Raw genomic sequence first — 22,249 nt, 5'->3', positions numbered from 1 at the left:
CAACTATGAATTCAGTGTTGGCTACAATTTTGTAATGAGAACGTTCCGACATCAAAAATGCCTTTTACCGTACTGTAACGTAAACACGCATATTTTATATGTTGACGAAAGCAATCTTCCTTTAAAAAAAACCCCAAAACAAACACACACACACACACCCCTAAAAAAAAAAAAAAAACCCAAACAAACCAAAAAAAAAAAAAAAAAAAAAAACCCCAACTAGTATTCGGTCTGAAAATGGTATTTGATAAAAATGAAAAGCGAATATTCGAATACTAACTTAACGACCGAAATTTACGTTTTTTGTTAGTATATTGAACTGTGTAATGAACTTACTTGGGCCTAATGAACATTGAAACTCCCCAAAAGCAAGTTACGACAGAAAGCAAATGAAAGTCATAATGCAGTAGTGACTGGTAGGCTGGTAGCTAACCTAGTTATATATTATGACTTGTCGTCTAGTATTACTGAATTATCAAGGACAAATTATGAAAAACAGTATGACCGAAACCAAATATGCTGACGGTACTCGTACAGTAAAACACCAAATCAGTTTTCAGAAATCCTTCTCTGGTTTACCGCCACCACCCCAAATATATAAGAAACTAATCGATTCACCAATCAAACTGATCTTGGTCTATAACTACGAAGTGTGAGATGAAGAACTAAATAATAAAACAAAGACACACAACCTAGACGACAAGCTTTTAGACATATTGGAAACGGAACCTTTTGAAAAAGTGCATACAAAATTCTGCACATACAACTTGCAAGTAGGAAAAAATACAACAAATATCGCATGCAAATGTAAATTAGGCCGATAACCATTAATAACTGAAATAAATACAAAAAGCTTAAGTTCACTCGTCACATCTAGAAAACATACCACAGAAACGTACTTTATTATATTATGCAGTCCAGTACAGCAAACTGATCAACAGGAATGACAAAAACAGTTTCCACAACTATGTAACTAACATGCTCAAGAAAAGAAAGAAAGAAAAAAATGTTTTATTTAACGACGCACTCAACACATTTTATTTACGGTTATATGGCGTCAGACATATGGTAAAGGACCACACAGATTTTGAGAGGAAACACGCTGTCGCCACTTCATGAGCTACTCTTTCCGATTAGCAGCAAGGGATCTTTTATTTGCGCTTCCCACAGGCAGGATAACACAAACCATGGCCTTTGTTGAACCAGTTATGGATCACTGGTCGGTGCAAGTGGTTTACACCTACCCATTGAGTCTTGCGGAGCACTCACTCACGGTTTGGAGTCGGTATCTGGATTAAAAATCCCATGCCTCGACTGGTATCCGAACCCAGTACCTACCAGCCTGTTGACCGATGGCCTAACCACGATGCCACCGAGGCCGGTCAACATGCTCAAGAAAAACCATATTCAGCATTATTCTAAAGAAAGAAGGAAAAAATCCAAACAAACAAACAAAAAAAACCCCTAAAAAAACCCACTAAAGAAAATAATAACTGGAAAATTACAACATAACTACAGACTAATAGACTACAGATTAATAGACTCCATCATATGTGGTCATGTGGGATATAGAAAAAGTACACCCGAGGTGGTGGAAATTTCGACATCTCTCTCTCTCTCTCTCTCTCTCTCTCTCTCTCTCTCTCTCTCTCTCTCTCTCTCTCTCTCTCTCTCTCTCTCTCTCCCCAGCCCGCTCTCTCTCTACCCCCCCCCCCCCCAGCCCGGTCACGTTCCGTGATCCCTTTGAAAGTGGTGTTCGAGGTGTACTAAAAATGGATATCCGTTAGGAAAATAGTCTTTGTTTGTACCGGAAATAGCGAATGTAAAAAAAAAAAAAAACCCAAATAAAAGCCTAAATTATAGAACGACGATGTAATAAATGTTTACTGTATTAAAGTTTGTTGGTCTGTGCAACTGTGTTCAAAATGGGTGAAATTGTACGAAAATATCGCCCCATAAAGGTAAGTAGAAGACCACTTCAAGTCACTAACGGGTTGTTTGGCATAGATCTATGTAATGTAAATGTTAAATACATAGCCCTAAATGATTCAATTCAATGGACATATTTTTGCAATGAGTAGCACTTTGTTGTCAAAATATTTAGGTCACAGGCGAAAGGTATGTATAATCATTGTATTTCTGTTTGCAATGTTGTTTTATGATGTTGTTACTTGCCAAGTTCTGAAAACATATTATCTAGAAAACATGACTGTTATAATTACAATTCGCAATCCATACATGATCATAATGATAATAATGAAACACTGGCGTAGAAAGCGGGGGGGGGGGGGGGGGGGGGGGGGGGAGGACTTGTGCCCCTCCCCCCCAGTTTGTGGGAGCAGCGATGTTTTTAAAATATATTTATACATGTATTGATACATATATGTGTTTGTGCCCCCTTTTTTGGCACCTTCCTACGCCTGCATGTGTGAGATGATCAATACAAGAAAAAAGGTTACCAGTACTGAGATAACTTTTAAAGCAGCAATCTCGACTTAATCATGAATTATATTAATTTTAATAATAGCTCCAACACATATTTACTGTGACACCCAATAGCCGATAATGCTGTTTTCTTACTAAAGTAATAATACCAACACATTTACTGTAATGCTGTTTTCTTACTAAAGTATTTGTGCTACAAGATATTTATTTCTGAGCTGAATAAATCTACAGGCTTGGATATTCAAATCGGCAATCAGAAATATAGTGCAGGGCACACATTTAGTCAATACTTTTCTTAATGTGCAGGGTGTGTTGCTTCCCTTTATTTAGCAAATTTAAAATGCTGGGACATTTTTTATGCTGTTGTTGGAAGATTTATTTGATTAATAATGACACAAGTATACTTCAATCGGGATTTAGTGAGTACGGTAGGTTATACATTTTTGGTTTGTGTGTCCATTTGTTGCATTATTTTGGTTGAAACATGGTGCCATAAGTTTTGAATACCAGCTATATATAGTGCATGTAACAATATTCAGACTTAGAAAGAACCACACTTTCTACGTCCCTTAATTTTAGACTATCAGAAATAGTGCAGCAAATTTGTTTGGCAACAGCATTTTTTAAACATTATTGGGTATATATTATGTTATTTGTACAAGACTTGTTGCAAGATGATCCGAATTTCAAGGTCTGAATCTTGTGAGCCTATAGTTAAGTCAGACTTGAACATTTGAAGTGAGTGAGAAAATAGCCATGTTGGATCAGCTGGTCAACTTTAACTCCCCTGTACACTGCACATGTACAACATACATGCATACCGCATGTACTTCATATTAAGACCCATCAAAAAGGGGAATTTTAGCCAGGAAAATGAACTAAAACTATACAATAAATGAAAAATAGTCCAAAATTTTAAATAAACTTCAGGCAAAATAGATTGCTGATTAAACGGATTGTATTAAACGCCAGATAGATGGACCATACTAAACATCTGTGAGTATGTCATTCAGTCACACTTCAAGTTCTGTTTGATTCACTACCGTTTATTTACATGTGCCTATATCCCCATAATACAACTGATAGACAAGCTGGCCTCTCCCTAAATGTGGTGGTTTTCCAATATATATATATATATATATATATATATACATATATTTTTTTTTAAATCCTGCTATGCCAATGCGTTAATTAACTTGAAACTGGCCTTGGTGGCATCATGGTTAGGCCATCGGTCTACAGGCTGGTAGTTACTGGGTTCGGATCCCAGTCGAGGCATGGGATTTTAAATCCAGATACCGACTTCAAACCCTGAGTAAGGGCTCCGCAAGGCTCAATGGGTAGGTGTAAACCACTTGCACTGAACAGTGATCCATAAACTGGTTCAACAAAGGCCATGGTTTGTGCTATCCTGCCTGTGGGAAGCGCAAATAAAAGATCCCTTGCTGCCTGTTGTAAAAGAGTAGCCTATGTGGTGACAGCAGGTTTCCTCCAAAAAACAGTGTCAGAATGACCATATGTTTGATGTCCAATAGCCAATGATAAGATAAAAAAATGGATGTGCTCTAGTGGCGTCGTTAAATAAAACAAACTTTACTTTTTTAATTAACTTGAAAGGAGCATTACGTTAACAACACCAAACTGTTTGCACTGAATGATCTGTTTGTGGCATATATGTTCAGAAGAGCTTGAAAGGAGCATTACGTTAACAACACCAAACTGTTTGCACTGAATGATCTGTTTGTGGCATATATGTTCAGAAGAGCTTGAAAGCAATCTTCAAACAAAATATTTTAAATGACAAAGTTCAAACATGGCAGACAAATTACATTTTAAAAAACAAATGTATGAAAAATTTCAGTGCGTTTTGATGTTTAATTTTCATAACATGTAAGATGTTAATGCAATTAAAATTGTGTCATTAACAGTTTTTAGCATTGTAAAAAAAAATAAACATAATTAAAAACATGTTATTTTGTTTAGGTATTGTGTGTTAAAATAAGCACCAAATCACCAACCCTGTCGGTAGACCCATTGGGCTATTTCTCGTTCCAGCCAGTGCTCCACAACTGGTGTAACAAAGGCCATGGTATGTACTATCCTGTTTGTGGGATGGTGCATATAAAAGATCCCTTACTGCTAATCGAAAAGAGTACCTTGAAGTGGCAACAGCGAGTTTACTTTCTCAATATCTGTGTGGTCCTTAATCATATGTCCGACGCAATATAACAGTAAATAAAATGTGTTGAGTGCATCATTAAATAAAACATTTCCTTCCTTCAAATCGTCAGAAATCATGAAACTTGTGCAATTAATTTTTAAAAAAATCTTGATCGTGAACGAAGTACACGTATGGGTTATGTAACTACAAGACATAACTGATATGAAAGCTGATCTGTTGGTTGCTACTTATTTTGAGGGCTGCTTAGCTAAGTACACATATTCTCAACACACAGTGTTTAAAAATTTGAAATTTGACAGTTTTCAACACTACATGTACATGTAAGTATGCTCTATAGTCCGTCCCACAGGGATTGCATTTTTTCATACTATGTAATTTACTACAATTAAGTTATTTATTTCTGAGCCAATTGATTTGTGAATTGCACGCACAAATTGTGTTTCTTTGTTATTTCCAAAACACTTTTACTTTTCTTCTTATGCCATTTTCACCTGTATTGTTAAATTGTTAATTGTCAGCTGATTGCTTTGATTTTCACTTGTATTGTTAATCTGTTGTCAGCTGATTGCCGTCAGTTTCACCTGTATTGTTAATCTGTTGTCAGCTGATAGCCATAATTTTCACCTGTATTGTTAATCTGTTGTCAGCTGATTGCCATGATTTTCACCTGTATTGTTAATCTGTTGTCAGTTGATTGCCATCATTTTCACCTCAATAAAGTATTTACATGCTCCTATACCACTGATTTTCACCTGTATTGTTAATCTCTTGTCAGCTGATTGCCGTGTTTTTCACCTGTATTGTTAATCTGTTGTCATCTGATTGCCGTGTTTTTCACCTGTATTGTTAATCTGTTGTCATCTGATTGCCGTGATTTTCACCTGTATTGTTAATCTGTTGTCAGCTGATTGCTTTGATTTTCACTTGTATTGTTAATCTGTTGTCAGCTGATTGCCGTCAGTTTCACCTGTATTGTTAATCTGTTGTCAGCTGATAGCCATGATTTTCACCTGTATTGTTAATCTGTTGTCAGCTGATTGCCATGATTTTCACCTGTATTGTTAATCTGTTGTCAGTTGATTGCCATGATTTTCACCTCAATAAAGTATTTACATGCTCCTATACCACTGATTTTCACCTGTATTGTTAATCTGTTGTCAGCTGATTGCCGTGTTTTTCACCTGTATTGTTAATCTGCTGTGATCTGATTGCCGTGTTTTTCACCTGTATTGTTAATCTGTTGTCATCTGATTGCCGTGATTTTCACCTGTATTGTTAATCTGTCGTCAGCTGATTGCCGTGATTTTCACCTGTATTGTTAATCTATTGTCAGCTGATTGCTGTGATTTTCACCTGTATTGTTAATCTATTGTCAGCTGATTGGCATCAGTTTCACCTGTATTGTTAATCTATTGTCAGCTGATTGGCGTGATTTTCACCTGTATTGTTAATCTGTTGTCAGCTGATTGGCGTGATTTTCACCTGTATTGTTAATCTGTTGTCAGCTGATTGGCGTGATTTTCACCTGTATTGCTGTCCTGCTGGTGATCATCTCGGTGGCGGCGTCTGACTGGGTGGATGTCACTTTCCGATCGGGTAACCGGGAGCACAACACGTGGGGTCTGTGGGAGCAGTGCTACTCATCACCCACCAACCCAACTCTTACGGTCTGCGTACACAATGGTAAGTATCACACAGCAGCATTCAAAGGTTGACTCTTAAATTCATTTGTTTGTGTGAAGTAGGATATGAAAGAGAGATGACAAGATGTACTTAAGTTATTGAAGTCTTGGTTCTATCATGGACCTGACTTCTGAATCTTGTTGCCCAAACCTCTTGAGGGAAAGCCTTCCTTCAACAATATAACTATCACGGGTCAAATTTTAAAGTTCTTTTTAGAGTATGACTACTGTTGCCTTTGGTTTAATACAAATAATTAGGGTACCAAGGCAAGCATTTCCTTTATAGTAGGGTACCAAGGCAAGCATTTCCTTTATAGTAGGGTACCAAGGCAAGCATTTCCTTTATAGTAGGGTACCAAGGCAAGCATTTCCTTTATAGTAGGGTGACCAAGGCAACTTAGTTTTACAAAGTTTTCACAAAGTAAGTTATTTCACCTTCTTCCTAGTGGTTTTGCTGGATATACATGTAGATGCCTTTTATCATTATACATGTAAATGTATGGTAAAACTTTTAAAACTTGACATCAAAGAGGACAGAAAAATTGTTAATTTCAGAGTTTTTAAAATTAATTTGGAATACATAAAACTGAAACTGCAAGTAAATTGGATGACTTCATTTCACACTGTAATCTTGAAACAAATATTCCTTTTGGTAATACTACCACTATTAACTAAAATGTTGACAAATATTGCAAAATATAAAGCTAAGACTTTGCAAGTTTGTATTTGATGTCTTTTGGTATCGGTGATGCAAGAACATGTTTTAATTTTAATTTATTCCCAGACTGGATGGCTGCCTGTGCTGCTCTGACCCTGATAGCTCTGTTTGCCTGTATCGGTGCGGTCGGGCTGGGTATCCTCGGCCTGTTTACACACAACAGGATGTGGTATGTGATTGCTGGAGTACTCTGCACATTTGCAGGTAAGTTGTGTTATTTGTTGATAAAATCTACATATGGTTCTGCCTAGTGTTTTTATGAGTGGTTAAAATAACACACTAAAGTGTGAAATTCATAATTTTACTAAGAGTATTTATTACAAGTGGTGGCTGGGTACAGTAGCATTTCCGGTGAGAACTTTAAAATGCTTGTAGTGTCCAAATAGTCCTGACTGTTGTGGGCAGAACACTTACATTTTATAACCAGTGGTCACTGAACAATATTTGTTATATGTGCAGAGTGGATTGCTAGGTGGAAAGGTGGCACAGTAATAGGTTTTGCCTAGGGGTAGGGAAATGTTCTTTTCTATGGTATATAGCTGCTGAAATTACATTAACTAGTTCAAAATTTTAATGAAACATTAAAAAGCCAACACAAATTATTGGCACCCTTCTTATCATGGGCTACATTTGAAAACCAAATTGCCAGTACCTGCATGTGGCCCCCTTCTGTCCCATCTCCTCTTAAGACAAAACCGGCCTCGATGGTGTCATGGTTAAGCCATTGGACATAAGGCTGATACCGGCTCCCACCCAGAGCAAGTTTTAAAGACTCAATGGGTAGGCGTAAGGTCACTACACCCTCTTCTCTCTCACTAACCACTAACAACTAACCCTCTGTCCTGGACAGACAGCCCAGATAGCTGAGGTGTGTGCCCAGGAAGCAAGCTTGAGCCAGACAGCCCAGATAGCTGAGGTGTGTGCCCAGGAAGCGAGCTTGAGCCTTAATTGGATAGAAGTACAAAAATAAATTAAAATGAAATGAAATTTAATACAACACAAGAATGACCACAAACAACAGTATTCATTCAGTTTAAAAATGCAGGCAAGTTTGTTAAATCAGGGTGTTATATTTTCTTAATGTAGCTGGTGATTAAACGTGTGCTGGCAGCCCATGTAATTTGGACAGTTTTGCAACAGGGCATAAAATTTGAATTTTTCAGACAACCAATATGTAATTCATGTGATTTTAGTGTTTACATGAATGATTTTCTTCAGTAGTTTAGATACAAATGCGAAGGTTAATAGGCAACGATATTCAAACGAGGGGGCGGGATGTAGTCCTGTGGTAAAGCACTCGCTTGATGTGCAGTCGGTTTGGGATTAATCCCCGTCGGTGAGCCCGTTTCTCTATTTCAGTGCACCACGACTGGTATGTCAAAGGCCGTGGTATGTGCTATCCTGTCTGAGGTGGTGCATATAAAATATCCCTTGCTGCATTAATAAAATTAAAAATAACTTTTAATTCAAAAATGTAGCGGGTTTCCTATGATGACTACATGTCAGAATTACCAAATGTTTGACATCCAATAGTCGATTATTAATTATTATTTTTATTTTTTCTGTCTCACTGCCTTTCCTTTCTCTCCTTTAAATTCCATCTCATTTCTTCCCGATCTAGCAACTCCTATCTTTCAACTTCATTCGCTGTCCACCTCCACATCCCAGTCCTTGTCTCTCCAACTGCGACAGGTGCTTGTCTCTTGTGGCTATCTGTGCCACACACCTGCCATTCCCCATCAGCTTTTAGCTGTGGGCTTAGTCTGACCACTTCGGGGAGTGTTCAGTAGTTACTTCTGGCATTGTTAAAATGATTAATTAATCAATGTGGTTCAGTGATATCGTTAAACAAAACATATTCAAATGAGAATCAAAGATGAGCGATTTTCATACCTTTCTCCTGTCATAAATAAGAAAATATTCTTTTTGTGTGCTAGGACTAACTTAAAAGCCAAAAGGCACAAATAAAAATTAGGTTTGTTTGTCCTAACCCAACCGACCCACGAAAATGGACTATTAATTAAATATTTAACCAATTTCAATTTAGGCTTAAACAAGTATAATATTGATCTGTAGATGATATCTGTCAAACATTTTAAAATCTTGATATAATTTAACAAAAATGTATTAATCAGTTTCCATTTGTTGGAAATTAGAAATTCTGTAAAATGCTATTCATAGTAATGATAATTCAATTTTTGTAATACATAGTACATGCTTTTGTGACAGGCAAAATGGATTTTAAACTAAATCAATCTAACGGTAGCTACCTGCCTCGGTGGCGTCGTGGTTAGGCCATTGGTCTACAGGTTGGTAGGTACTGGGTGTACTGGGTTCGAATCCCAGCCGAGGAATGGGATTTTTAATCCAGATACCGACTCCAAACCCTGAGTGAGTGCTCCGCAAGGCTCAATGGGTAGGTGTAAACCACTTGCACCGACCAGTGATCCATAACTGGTTCAACAAAGGCCATGGTTTGTGCTATCCTGCCTGTGGGAAGTGCAAATAAAAGATCCCTTTCTGTCTATCGTAAAAAAGAGTAGCCTATGTGGCAACAGCGGGTTTCCTCTAAAAACAGTGTCAGAATGACCATATGTTTGACGTCCAATAGCCGATGATAAGATTAAAAATCAATGTGCTCCAGTGGCGTCGGTAAATAAAATAAACTTCTTCTTCTAACGGTAGCTGCACAAGTACCTTCTCGCGAGCCAGATTAGGCTATGTATTGGCATGCCTTGACAGTCACAAAATTAATATTAGAGGTCATTTTGTCTGATACTAGGTACAGTCGCTAGAATGCCATCACGTTTGCTATTGATAGACCCGATTCAGTCCTAAAGAAACTGACTTACTCCGATTGGCTTAGAACAGCAGTGAAAGAGATTTTCATGTCATTCGTCTATAATTGTTTTTAAACATATTTTGTTCTCATCAGTGTCATTAAATTGCATCAGTATATAATATAATATTCTAAAAAACTACTAATAAATTTATGTTCTGTGACTTGCTTCAAACACCGAATATCGTGACGTCAGGACTTTAAGAATTTCAGCAAATTTCTGTAAATTGTAAATATGTCGGTGGCCTGCTAATGCAGGTAGCATTTTATAACGAAAGTAGATGGTGGTCGTGAAGGAAATAGCAGGACACGTTGAACGATGGAGAAAAAGCTGTTTAAAAGGTTACCATCAAGCACATAATATTATTATAATAGTAATATAATATAATATTAGCCAACACATGTTTGTTTGGATTTTCTGACAAGTGATTACAGCTTTTGCTTATGTTGATATTAGGTTTGCACAACCTAGACGAACAACAAAATTGTGCTTGCCAAATTTTATGCACTGCAATATATTTTTCTTCCAACTGCCATTGGAAATTTGAAATAATTACATGTAAGTCATAGGAAATCCCGAATGTTTTTATGTGTGTTGTGTTTTGCATGTGATATTGTTTAAATAATAAAGAAAAAGTAGGATATCTATGTTTATTTTGTTTTGGGGGGGGGGGGGGGAGGAGAAATTCTTACTATGGCAGAAATTCAGGACAGTCCCTTTCATTTCTGAACAGCATTTGATTTTGTGCACATAGCAAAATGATCAAAGGAAACGTGCAGCTACATGTGTGTTACTAAACTGTTTCGATACTTCTAAAGACAGCGCTGACTTTGTATCAACGCCATGCTGACTGTGTATCAACGCCATGCTGACTTTGTATCAACGCCATGCTGACTTTGTATTGACTGGGATGCTGATTTCAATCGGATACATTGTATCATTCTCACCTCAGCAGTGTAGGCTTATTTCCTTTGAAAAAGAGTGATATTTTTCAAAAAGATTTTCTGACAAACGATTACAGCTTTTGCACGAATGATCCGTCGTTTATGTTGATATTGGTTTTGCATAACCGACAGACGAATGACAAAATCGTTCGTGCCAAATTTTATGCCCTGTGTGACATCAGTCAAATGCCGAACATTGTCAACTTATGTTACCATAGCATTGTGATGGAAGTTTTTTTTTTAAAGTACATCTGTAAAGAGATGTGTATATGTGATCCACTGAAGCGGTTATCCTTAAACACATCATTTCATTAAAATAAAAGATCACAAATAAAGTGAAAACTAACTGATTTTTATTAAACATTTTAAGATAAATTAATGAATCATTTAATATATGATACAGTATTACTATAATATTAATAATAAATAAATCAACACTATTAAAATATAAAGATTGTCAAAATAAAAGTTACATAAACTTTGAAAATAACTCAAAATAGTCATCTTAAAAAAAACCCCAAAACCTCATTGATCACATAAGATTTAACAACTTGGTTCTGGAGTGTTATTAAAAACCAATTTTGATGTAACGTCTGGCTGCTGATAACTTTTGTTACATAATTTCAGCTGTTGGTCTTCTGATTTGCTCCATAATCTACCCTGTAAAGTTTTCTGAAGACATCCAGTCACTAGAGAACGGTAAGTTGATTCTCCGCTGGGACGTGGACTGGACATACGGAGTGGGACTTGGTGGCATGTTCTTCATGGTGGCATCAGCCGTCTTCTTCTTCCTCAAGCAGGAGGAGCAGGATCTCGACACCTACTCTTCAGCTGCTCCTGCCTACAATGTCAACAGTTCTTACACCTAACTACCAGTCAACAGCTCCTGCCTACAGTGTCAACAGTTCTTACACCTAACTACCAGTCAACAGCTCCTGCCTACAGTGTCAACAGTTCTTACACCTAACTACCAGTCAACAGCTCCTGCCTACAGTGTCAACAGTTCTTACACCTAACTATCAGTCAACAGCTCCTGCCTACAGTGTCAACAGTTCTTGCACCTAACTAACCAGTCAACAGCTCCTGCCTACAGTGTCAACAGTTCTTACACCTAACTACCAGTCAGCAGCTCCTGCCTACAGTGTTGAAATGATGTTTTGGTGCATTACATCACGTAAAACTGTATCAGACCTCAATTTGTCTGATATGTGTTATCCTGTCTGTGGAATATTAATATAACGGTTGACTAATTAAATAGTAGCCTACATGTACGTGTGTGTGGCACAAGTGGTTTTCTTCTTGCAATCTCAGGGTGTTCTCTTGGGGTTTGCTTCTACTTGCCATTCGGGCAAGTCACGTCAACACTTTGACTGGCCAATACAATTTTTGAGTAGCCCCATTTTTTTTTTTTTAAAGTATTATACTTGGCATAGGAGATCAGTTTCAATGGGCATACGCAACTTGGTTCTAAAGAATATCAATGTTTATAAAGAGGTGGTGGTTATGCAAATGAGCATTAAATTGACTGTTATGTAGAAAAGTATACCTCGTGAGCATTAAGAACTGTTGCAGCAGCCATAAATATTAGCAATGTCACCCGTTTCAGTAACTAAAACATTTAGTGGATTCGATTACATTAAGAACTTTAAAAAAAAAAACCTGTTCAGTGTTTTATCAAAACATTTTATGTTTGCTTGTTGTTCTTATTTATAAAAATGTTTATAAATAATTTAAGTTATTACAATCATGTACCTTCAATAACCAGAGAATAGTACAGCTGACAACATAAAAACCCAAAGAAATTAAAATGACGTTTACTTTGAATTGTCCCCTCCTGAGTTAACCCAGTGTTATCAGTGGGTTAAGTTCAATCTTGAATTTTTTTTTTGCTTGATTTAATCTCATTTTTAGGACATATGTGTGAATGTGACCTCATTCAGCAAGCCTGTCTATAAAAAACACGACACTTTTGCAAGTTTGTCTATTAAAAAAATCACACACAATATACAAATGTAGATACAAGACCTTAGGAACTGGGGTGTCCGGGTGCGAGGGGGTGCTGTCCCACATTGTTTCCCCATGCACCTCCATTTAATGAAACAAAATTTAAAAACTGTGCCCCCCCCCCACACACACACACTCCAGATATTGTTCATATGGACCTGAGATAGACTTGCCGAAATGTCATCCCTTTAAATATGACAGACACATATTTACTTTCTCCATGCAAATTTTAACTATATCGGAAATCTGAAATTGCCAGATGTATGTACTGTTGCGCAGTCGTTGCATACACCGAAACAGGCTCTCCAATAACACAGCGAACTGTACAATAAAAACTTTTCAAATCTGTCTTATTGCACCTTTATATTTATTGTCATGTCATAGGGTTTTATGTGCACATTCAGAACAAGCTATATTTATTTATTTTATTTTATTTTTAAATACACATCACAGAGCAGTCAATTTTTATCATGTTTTTTCATTGGATGGTATGGCTTTGGCAACTGGGTCATCACCTAGAGCAGCCAATCATATGCCTTTCAGTTGATAACACATAGATGTATGTGTTGTTGCCATGTGAGATCATAAATAATTAGGGATGGGTATTATTAAAAATTTTATATCCTGATATTGGTTTCCTGTATCATCAAAGTACATAAATTAGTATGTTATTTACAGCACCATCAACTGATTCAAGTATCCATTGTGACTGTTGAGCTATATATACATATATATTTGATAGGTGAAAAAATATCTAGTACCATGCCGGACTATCGGTTTTGTGAATCACATAGCCAGAGTAGGATTTTGGTTGCCAAACTTCTCCGAGCTATTGCTATGGTCTAGCAGATCAAACAGACCAAAGAATGTGTATGAAACAATGATCTGTAACATTAATTAGTTGTGTTTTATTATCTTAAACTGATCAGTTCAGGATCAACTGTTGTTTTTAATATATAGCATTTGCTTTTAATAATTTTAACATTCTGTTTCATTCCATTGTGTGCAGTGTATGTTTGCATCTACATTTGTCATCTTTTGTTATAGAACATATGTTTGTTTTAGGAAATAGTATAGGCACACATCACATACTTATGGGCATCATATATTATGGTTATTCATAAATGGTCAGTCCATTTCAAATCAACAAATGGCCTGCACACTTTGGTTTCAGATTCACCTGAAATTTGTATGAAATATTTCTGTCATCTACGTGAATAAATCTAAAATTTTGGCTCTGTATTCCAAGTAGTTTTTGAGAAATTGTCATTTTGCGAATCATGGTAGATGTTAAATTTAGCTAAAACAAATTGCCACCATAATTTTTATCCTGTATTTCAAGTCCCATTATCCCAGCAAATAATGTAGATAGAAACATGAAATTTTGTATCCATGGGTATTAAGAAGGTTATAAAGGCCTCATATATAGCAGACTGGTAGTTTTCAATAACTAGTTCTACGGTACCAAATGCTTGGAGAAAATCTTATAAATTCCATTTTAACTTACAGGCAGTGATTTTTAGACTGTCTTATTTTCCTCTGATAAGTCCATTCCAACTGCTGTATAAATCTTAACCATTACCACAGTTACTGTAGTGTAATGATTAATTACATTCTTCTCACTGAATCTCAGTTTGGAGAAACCATATTTTGTGAACACGTTTAATAATAAAGCCCCCAACAAATCTTGCAATTTAAGACTATGTATCTATACTTTATAAAATTTGAGGGTGTTGATTTTTAACCATTTTACCCCCAGGAAAAATTACTGATATGATGTATAGTATTCAAATGAATCAGTGTCTTTATGTATGTATGTATGTATAATGTGTTATATACATTTACATATGTACATGCATGTCTGTAGAAGATTTTACTATTGGTTGTGGGTTTTATAAAAGTTTACACAATGTAGATTGTTATAGTGCAAAATGAGTTCTTTTCTAGTTAAAATCTTGTTATAGTTGTTGAGTTTGAATACACATATCAATAACAATATAATATGTGTGTATATATGCGTATTATTAATATTTCTGTTAAATTTTTAAGTCAAAACATTTTGACAAAAGTTATTAATGTTTTGAATAGTTTTATACATTTGTATTCAGAATTTAGCATGTACGTTTGCATCAACATTCCATAGTACATATCCAACCAGTGAAATTGTGCTTTCACTGAACTGATTTTCTTTTCACATTGTGTGCATATCAGAGATCTTACTTCAAAACAAATCAGGCAGAGACATTTTGAACTGGTATGCATATGCAATGATATTTAATGCACATTATTGCTTAATATTAACAAGTTCATTGCTGTATTTAATTAATAAAATAGTAAAAATGTGACCACTATTATATATAATTATATAAAGGTAAAGACAAGAAAATGAAAAATAAAAGATGCAACTTAAAGTTGTATGTAGTGTACGGTAGTTTTATATTAATATTTTCAATTGAAATTTAAGAAACTTATCTATTTATCAGTGGTTTACTTATATTTTGCAGTTTAAAGGCAACCACTTATTATTTTAGGGAGTTTTGCAATTACATAACGATAACATGTGCTTTTGTACACAATAACGGAGTGGACGTTTTGGGTATATCATTTTAACCACAAACTTATCTAATGCATCTACATGGCCAAATATATCCAGTGATGATGATTTTTATGTGGTATGTTGGAGCAAAAACGACCATCAAGATACCCAAGTGATAATTTTCTTTTCTTTAGGACTACGTAATTGGTCAGTATTTTGATTTTAGATGGGAAAGTCTACTTAATCAAGGGTTTTACATAATTATTTACAGTAATAAAGCAGGACGGCTGATAATGTCCATTGTCATTTTAGGGTTGGCAGGTTATCCCACAATACCCTATGATCTTAATAAAACAGGCACATATGTTTTTGTGTCTAGACAGGACTAAGTAATTACCTTGACTGGATACCATACAAATACACATCTGCCAACAGCAACCACAGGTACAGGCCATGGAAAGAAAAGACCAGTTAACTAAGAAAACACTATGATTATCATTTTAGTCGGTGGGTTAATGTATGGACAAAACATAACACAGTTATATCAACACTTTGACAATGGTGGTTTATTTTGTATTGAAAAATAATATATACATATTGCTGGTTTACTGGGATGGATATTATTACAGAACACTCCAATACATCCGCAAAAATCAGGTGTTTGTATCTTCAGTTCTAAGACTAATTCCTGACGTGACGTATCATGTATGACATATCAAGTATTACATAACCACCGGCTCCCCAGAGGGCATAGTCAGTGGGATGGTACCAAATATCTGTGCCCGTTATATATAATAGCCCTGACATTTAACTGTTTTATTAATTAAATATAAGATTATACTTGTTGATATTAAGCAAGAATGTGCATTATATATGTTGAATATGCATATCAGTCCAAAAGCCTTGTTTAAGCATTCCTTTAAGTACTGCTGTAGGTTGTCAAATGCACTAATCAGACTGAGTATAATCCTAGTTTTAACCTGAGAAATTGTGTGGCATGTCCAATATTTTGAGGTATTGGTATGTTAAAAAAAAAAAAAGGTATGTTAAATTGATTGAGTTTGAACAACTTGCTAGTTCTAGCAACTGTCGATTAAAAATATTAGCAGTTAAAGAGTATTCAGTTATTTTTAAACACTACGGCATATATTTCACTATTAGATCTGTTTTTGATAATTGAAATCAGACATTACTAATGTTTTACTGTTCAGATTATCTATTTCCATATCTCTGAGTGTTTCTGGTCATCCTGGTGTCTGTAATGCTGCCAAATGCATTCTCTATAATTCGAAAAATGCACATACCTTTGATAAGTAATGGAATCTATTTTTAGAGGGTATTTTCCCATTTCAATTTTGATTAGACAAACTTAGCGTCCATTTTCACATGCTGAAACTTTAGTCTGCTCTTTAAACAGATTATCATCATTATGTTCCATGTTGATGTTGTTTTACTGTATCCAACTTTACTGCAAAGATTATGATCCAGAGAATAGTTTTCATATCACTGACTATTGAAATATTAATATTTTTAATACCATATGCGTCCATCCATAGAATATCTATTCTTCTTATTATGTTTCTATTGTATGTCTTTCTTCCAAATGTTTTTGTATGTCTTTCTTCCAAATGTTTCTATTGTACTTTTGTATGAATTGAAAACTGATGACTTGTTATAGCTTCGGGTGTTAAAGCTAGAGGTTCCATAGTAGCTTTAGGAATGTTTATTTACTTCTTGTGTTCAGAATGTGTTTTATATTAGAGATGTCAACCAGTGCATTGATATTCCTGCATAGTATACAAACAATGCATGTGATACTAAACATATCAGGAATACCTCACTTGTTGGTAAAGGGGTAGGTTTTCTGTTTAGTTGATCAGTGTTTGAAATGAGCACTAGCCCTTTTTGTCCTGACAAGTGATAAGCTGCGGGACAAGCAAAATGTACCCTAGAGATTGTCCAGTGGACAAGTTAAAATTTCATTTTGAGCAGCGAAAAACACTGTCCTTGCTCTTGAATAAAACTTAACAACTTCTTTGGTACATGTAAAAATATTGATGGACAAGTAGATTTGTCCGGTGGCCTAGTGACAAATTATGCTTATTTCTATCACTATTGGTGTATTACAGGGCTCAAACATAACAGTTCATCTCACACACTAATTTTTAAAAGAATTGCCATAAGTGAAACGGCTTACTGATGGCAATTTTGGGCCTGCCTATGGCAATATTTTTAAAAAAGTGACATTAATTTGCAGCAAATAAACATAACTAAAATGATTTTTGTTGTATGTAGACATTTCAAATGTGCAAATGTTAAATACTGGCAGTTAATGTACACCAGGTATATACATTTTGCCATTGTTGAGGAGCTTTACCTACGGCAATTTATATCTCAACGATGGCAATTGCCTTATGTTAAGTTGGAGCCCTGTATTATATAAAATGGCTTAATTGTCATTTGTTGGGAATCATTTAGGTACAGGTATATGCAGGTAAATGAAAAAAGATATCTGATTTTAAATCTAAATTTATGACTAAAATGTGATTGTATCTTACTGGTTTGATTTATAATATACATATATTAATTTATTTATTTTAAGTGTTAATTTATTACTGTTTGATTCCCAGATGGAATTGTCAGGGGTTTGTTCACTGAAATACTTGTGGTTGAAGGAAATCATGTCTCGGTACTTTGTTGTAGTCATCATTAATAACTTAATATCTCTGTTAAAATATTTTGTTTGATGAAGTCTATGAACATTTCATTGCATGAATTTGTTATTGTTACTAAAAATTACTGCAGTCTTTTAAGAAACAAACAATAGTGAATTTTCCAGAAGTCATAAAAAATGTACACCAGTAAGTTTTTCTTTATTAACATTACATTGAGTAACTAACAACTGTGCACAATAAACATAATAATAATAGTAGTAGTAATAATAATAATAATAATAATAATAATTATACAGTGTAAATTTGAGGAAGACTATGACTAATGTATAAATGTCTCAACAGAGTTTTGAGAGCGTCTAAACAATAACCTCGAAGTTAAAAACACTGTCCAGAATTCACCGTCCTTATTATAATAACAAGTTTCTGATTAACATAGCCTTATTAACGATTGCAATGATGTATTAAATACTTTTTCGTATTTAGGATATTAGTGTCAGTATTCAGTGTATTGGTGGTGGTTCTCTTTGACGGTATATGCATGTATAATCAAATACATTTTGAGCTATTAAAACTATTAAGACATTCAGAAACACGAATGTACAAAACTGATATTCTAAAAAAGAAGAGATATTTAATATATAATGTTAGTCGTTACTAAGGCTCAGTTCTTAGCGAGCATCCTGGCAGTGACAGCAGACTGAAGACAGTCTCTTGAGCACATAGTATTTCTTCACGCCACTGGTAAACTGGACGATTTCGCTTTATAACTCATAACATACTTACACAGGTGTATGTATAGAACTGACATATCAGCTGAAGAGTGCTAGTATTTTGTTTCTATTTAGTTTAGTTTAGAGATGGATATTTTTGACAGATGTCACCACAGGCATAGTCAAGGTAGGGAGACATGGGAGCGGTACCCCACCCCGACCCTTCTTTCCCACCTTATTTTGCCGGTTGCCTCACAACACGATTCTTAAACATTGTGGATGCCTGCCTAGTATAAAATCCAGTAGATGTAGTATACAGTGATGTGAGATTTCGGAGTTTTCGCGGAATTTCGCGTTTTCATGACCCAAATTCAGCATTTTTTTTTTTTTCCGCGAATAAATAAAACTATACATTTAACGGTTTTGTCCGACTTTTAAGCTTTTTACCGGTATTTCCGTCTTTTAATCAACACGGAAGTCATTCGACTTATCTCCCTTCCCGCACCGAACAGTAACGAGGTTTGCCGAGATTTTCTGTTGTTAGGCGACATTTCATTGGTTCGTTTTCGCCAACCGTGTATAGCGTTAGACAATTAGCCCGCATTTTGTGAAGCGGCAATGGCAACACGGCGCAAAGATATCGTGAAGAAATCAGATAAATTAAAACTTGACGTAAACGTAAAAAATCCCTGGCGATGGGAATGGCTAGAGAAACAGGTGGACGGTGTTCAGTTAGAAAGCGTTTTTGAGAAACTGTCGGCAAGTGGAAAAGCCTATTGCAAAATTTGTCAGAAGGAAATCAAATACGCCAAGCGGGGTCTTAACACAGTGATTTAACACACTTCACAAATTTGTTAAGTACCATTATATGACAATTTTTGTGATATAAATAGAAAAAATAGCTCCTCCTTCAGGGGGGCGTTGCCCCTTGATCACCCCACCGGGGCGTTGCCCCTGGAACCTAGTCGGGGCCTGTCGGCCCCAGACACCACCGAACAATTTTCAGAGTTTTTGACATTTGGTCACTCACATCCCTGAGTATAGACTTGTACAACTATACTTGGGTAAATTCTCTTTCACAGTGTATCTCATTTTGTAATACGCTTAGGTGTATGAACAATTTATTTGTCCACTGTACAAAAGAGAAGATAACGGGGTTTTGGAATCTTATTCTTGTCGAATAATTTACAGATTGTTTATACATATTCCAATGAGACCATTCGATACGACGGTCATTTAATTGTAATACTGTGTCTACACGTATGCAGTAAACAACAACCAAACAAAAGAACGAAATCTCTAAAACGTTGTGTGATAATTATAAAATTTCAAGTTCTTTCAGCCAGCCATACTCGGGGCAATCTGGCTCTCTAATTATCTGTGTGATATATAGAGAATAATACATGAGTGACCGTTAGATTCCATTTATCTCACAGCGAGTCGCTTTAAAATGTATCTAAACATCCATTCATTTAAAATGTATCCAACGAGCGAACGCGAGTTTGATACTTTTATAAACAACAAGTTGTGAGATAAATGGTATCTAACGGACACGAATGTATTATTCTATTTCTTACATATCCGCAAAAAACAGGTTTTGAGCAAATTGTAACATCTTTTTGGACTAAAAGTTATTTACAGACATTGCACTTCTAGCTGACTTACGCGTCACAGACACGTGATTGTCACGTTAACTATACGTCACAATCTAATCATTTCCATCGCGCTGGGTTTTTTGTTGGACGTGTTGCATTGGTGACATGGGCCCCGTTCCACGAAGCGATCTTAGCCCTAAGATCAGCGTAACTGCACAGCTAACATATGCACTTACGGTGATCTTAGCGCTAAGATCGCTTTGTGGAACGGGGCCCTGGTCATCACCTAGGAACAGCCTGTCGTATGTGTTGAAATTGTTAACACATGTACATGTGTTGAGTATGTCCTCACCAACGGATGTGTAAGAAAGATCTTAGTTTAACAGTAGCTTTGTAATATTAATATTAAACAGCTATTCTGAAGTTAAGATGGATATCAAATATATTAGTAAAAACCGCCGCACTCTGAGGAAGGCAACTTGCTGACGATGAACACGTTTAAGATCTCCAAGTTTGGGATTTTCCTGTAATTTTTGTTTTAGAATGACATACATGTTCTTGGAAATTATTTTTAATAGCGACTTGAAATAGATGTTTAGATAAGTTGTTATCTTAATTTGAATCAAGAACATCAATATGTAATTTTATACCATACTTTTATGGACTGTCTTCTAGTTTACGGTTGTGACTTTAGAGTTGTATGTGATATGTATGTTCTGGTTGTTTTGTTATATGACTTATTTATCATTACACATGTATGTGCTTTTTGTAGGCTTTTTATGCATGGAATTAACTTTTATTTAATATCAACATATGGCAGTTTTGCTTAGCAGCTTTAGAATGGCATATATTACTATTGTTAATATTTATAAAAAACACTATTTTTTAAACAAATGTTGCAACAATGTGCAACTTAGAAATTTATATTACGAATGTACAGACTTCTATTTATAGTTGTAAAATAAAAAAAATTATATTAAAAAAGTTTAATTGTTGTGATGTCGATACATGTAAAATCCGTAAAGCCTTTAGTCATCATATTGTCTAGATATAAATGGCAGAGAACATTGTAAGTCCTCCGAGGTTCCTTTACCCGGAGTGTAGGAGCCCATACTTCATTAAACAAATGCTTTGAATTTAGCCATTCAGTATGAAGTCATTGCCCTTCACTACAAAGTGTATTAGTTGTATTCTGTTTTCACTGATTTGCTTGAAACAGTAATCTTTTTCAGATTAAAATATTTTATCAAAGCTCTCAAGTGAACGAAAGAAAGAAAAGAAAGAAATGTGTTATTGAACCACGCACTCAACACATTTTATTTACGGTTATACGTCAGACATATGGTTAAGGACCACATATATTTTGAGAGGAAACCCGCTGTCGCCACTACATGGGCTACTCTTTCCGATTAGCAGCAATGGATCTTTTGTTTGCGCTTCCCACAGGCAGGATAGCACAAACCATGGCCTTTGTTGAACCAGTTATGGATCACTGGTCGGTGCAAGTAGTTTACACCTACCCACTGAGCCTTGCGGAGCACTCACTCAGGGTTTGGAGTCTGTATCTGGATTAAAAGTCCCATGCCTCGACTGGGATCCGAACCCAGTACCTACCAGCCTGTAGACCGATGGCCTAACCACGACGCCACCGAGGCCGGTCAAGTCGACGACGTCCATCGCTGTAAAGGGAAAACCACTTTCAGATACGTCGCTTTAAAATGACTGACAAATCAGAGCACTATAAATAACAATTGTGATCAAACTTGTTTCCTCAGAAATAATCTGTCGGACATGTATTTTGAACAAATCATAAATTAGCTCGTTTTGCAGTCGCGGAACTATTGGACACGTGATCACTTGCCTGTCCTCGGTAATCCAATCTCGGACCAGATTCATTGACAAAAGTGCGTGTATACCT

At 35.7% G+C, this 22,249-nt stretch overlaps 1 protein-coding gene across 1 annotated transcript; it reads left to right on the top strand.

Moving 5' to 3' along the window:
• The first annotated feature begins 1,845 nt into the window (after positions 1–1,845).
• Positions 1,846–21,315, top strand: LOC121368205. The gene is made up of 4 exons (XM_041492839.1): positions 1,846–1,961; positions 6,133–6,310; positions 7,094–7,231; positions 11,439–21,315. The coding sequence occupies exons 1-4, from the start codon at positions 1,926–1,928 to the stop codon at positions 11,678–11,680; spliced, it is 594 nt and encodes a 197-aa protein (XP_041348773.1). The 5' UTR covers positions 1,846–1,925; the 3' UTR covers positions 11,681–21,315.
• The last annotated feature ends 934 nt before the right edge of the window (positions 21,316–22,249 follow it).

Source organism: Gigantopelta aegis, chromosome 3, assembly GCF_016097555.1.
Source record: "Gigantopelta aegis isolate Gae_Host chromosome 3, Gae_host_genome, whole genome shotgun sequence".
Taxonomy (NCBI): domain Eukaryota; kingdom Metazoa; phylum Mollusca; class Gastropoda; order Neomphalida; family Peltospiridae; genus Gigantopelta; species Gigantopelta aegis.
This window is presented reverse-complemented; position numbering and strand designations above follow the sequence as displayed.